The 1361-nt window shown below is 67.1% G+C and overlaps 1 protein-coding gene across 1 annotated transcript in view; it reads right to left on the reverse strand.

Annotated features, from left to right (window-relative positions):
* The window catches only part of LOC103900529, a gene marked incomplete at its 5' end in the record, with an annotated part of 7901 nt that extends 6541 nt beyond the window's left edge, over positions 1–1360 (reverse strand). The window contains 5 exons of the mRNA XM_019472569.1: positions 2–97; positions 377–518; positions 634–813; positions 922–1033; positions 1196–1360. Of these exons, the coding sequence (XP_019328114.1) occupies positions 2–97; positions 377–518; positions 634–813; positions 922–1033; positions 1196–1360 (695 nt within the window). The remainder of the gene's footprint in view (position 1; positions 98–376; positions 519–633; positions 814–921; positions 1034–1195) is intronic.
* Position 1361: the final 1 nt, after the last annotated feature.

Raw genomic sequence — 1361 nt, forward strand, 5'->3', positions numbered from 1 at the left:
GTCGTCGCTGAAGGAGATGAAGGTGCGGGAACACTTCCCGGCAGAAGCCGGAGCCGGGGCTGGAGCTGCTTCGGCCTGCTGCGGGTCTTGGTCCAACCTGGAAGAGCCACAATCAGCACCCAGGAGACCCCTGGGGCGGGGGGAAACGCCAGGGGAGCTCCCATGGCGGGCAGAGCTGCCAAATCTGCTCGAGCCACCCCCCAGGACTGGAGCGCGTGGCCTGGGGGGCTCCAAGGTGCTGCCCAAAACCCGCTTCTCCCTCACCACGATGGAACAGAGCCTGGGGGGAGGGATCAGGAGCGGGAGCCGGGGTCCGGCTGAGTGCGGTGGGGGGGGAAAAACCCACTGGGGCCATGTCAAGGTGACCCCAACCTACCCCTCCACGTCCACGTTCTCCTCCTTGCCCGGCTCCGGGACAAGGGGCATGGTGACGGACCAGTACCGGATAACTGGCCCCACGCACTTCCGCTTCTTCTGGACCTGCTTCTTCTTGTCGGCTTCCAGGCGCTCGTAGTTCTCTGGGAAAGCAGGGACAAACCGAGGGGGAGGCTCAGTGCCTCAGCGACACCCTCACCCTCCATCCCTGCGCCATTTCGGGGGTCCCTGCGCCCCTTGGCGTGGCGCCCAGCTCACCCAGGGAGCGGAGGTTGATCTCCTCCGTGATCTTGGCCTCCTCCAGCAGCTCCTCCTGCGTCAGTGGCCGGTCGTAGTTGGGGCCGCCCTTCTTACGCTTGGACTGGACCTGCCGCTCCTGGATGCGCAGGAAGGTTTGGCGCGTGTGCTCCGTCGTCGACTGCCGCATGTGCTTCCGGCCTGCGGCGGGAGGACGGGGCTCACCGGCAGGCACTGGCCGGCCCGGCTCACTGGGAGCTCTCCCGGAGCGGGCCCGTTTGCAGCCCGTCCCATCCCGTGCACACTCACTGTCTCCCACATCATCCTGGAGCTCCAAGGGGATGGATTTCACCTCTCGTGGCTTCTGGGAGCTGCCGCTGGGGACGTCCGTCTTCTTGGGGCGAAGGGTCTTGAGGGGCTCCTACGGGATTGGGGCAGAGGACGTGAGGAGGGAGAAAAACTCGCCACGGCTTTGGCCTCGTTTAAACCTCGGCTCTTCCTAACGGGGAGCCTGTCTCCTGCCCGCGGTGCTGGGAAGGGGACCCAGGAGCCCCCAGCCCGGTCCCTGGCCGCCCGCCCGCACCCGGTAGGCCTTGGTGACGACGCGGCGGCGGCGCTTGGGCTCGCTCTCGTCCTGGTCGCTGGCGGGTTCCTCGCCCTCGTCGATGTCGAAGTCCGAGTCCACCTCGTCGTCGCTGTCCGACTGGTCGCCCCTGTACTCGTCATCGCCCGACTCCTGCGGGGACAGA

This window comes from Aptenodytes forsteri, unplaced genomic scaffold (assembly GCF_000699145.1).
Source record: "Aptenodytes forsteri isolate BGI_AS27 unplaced genomic scaffold, ASM69914v1 Scaffold276, whole genome shotgun sequence".
NCBI classification, from domain to species: Eukaryota; Metazoa; Chordata; class Aves; order Sphenisciformes; family Spheniscidae; genus Aptenodytes; species Aptenodytes forsteri.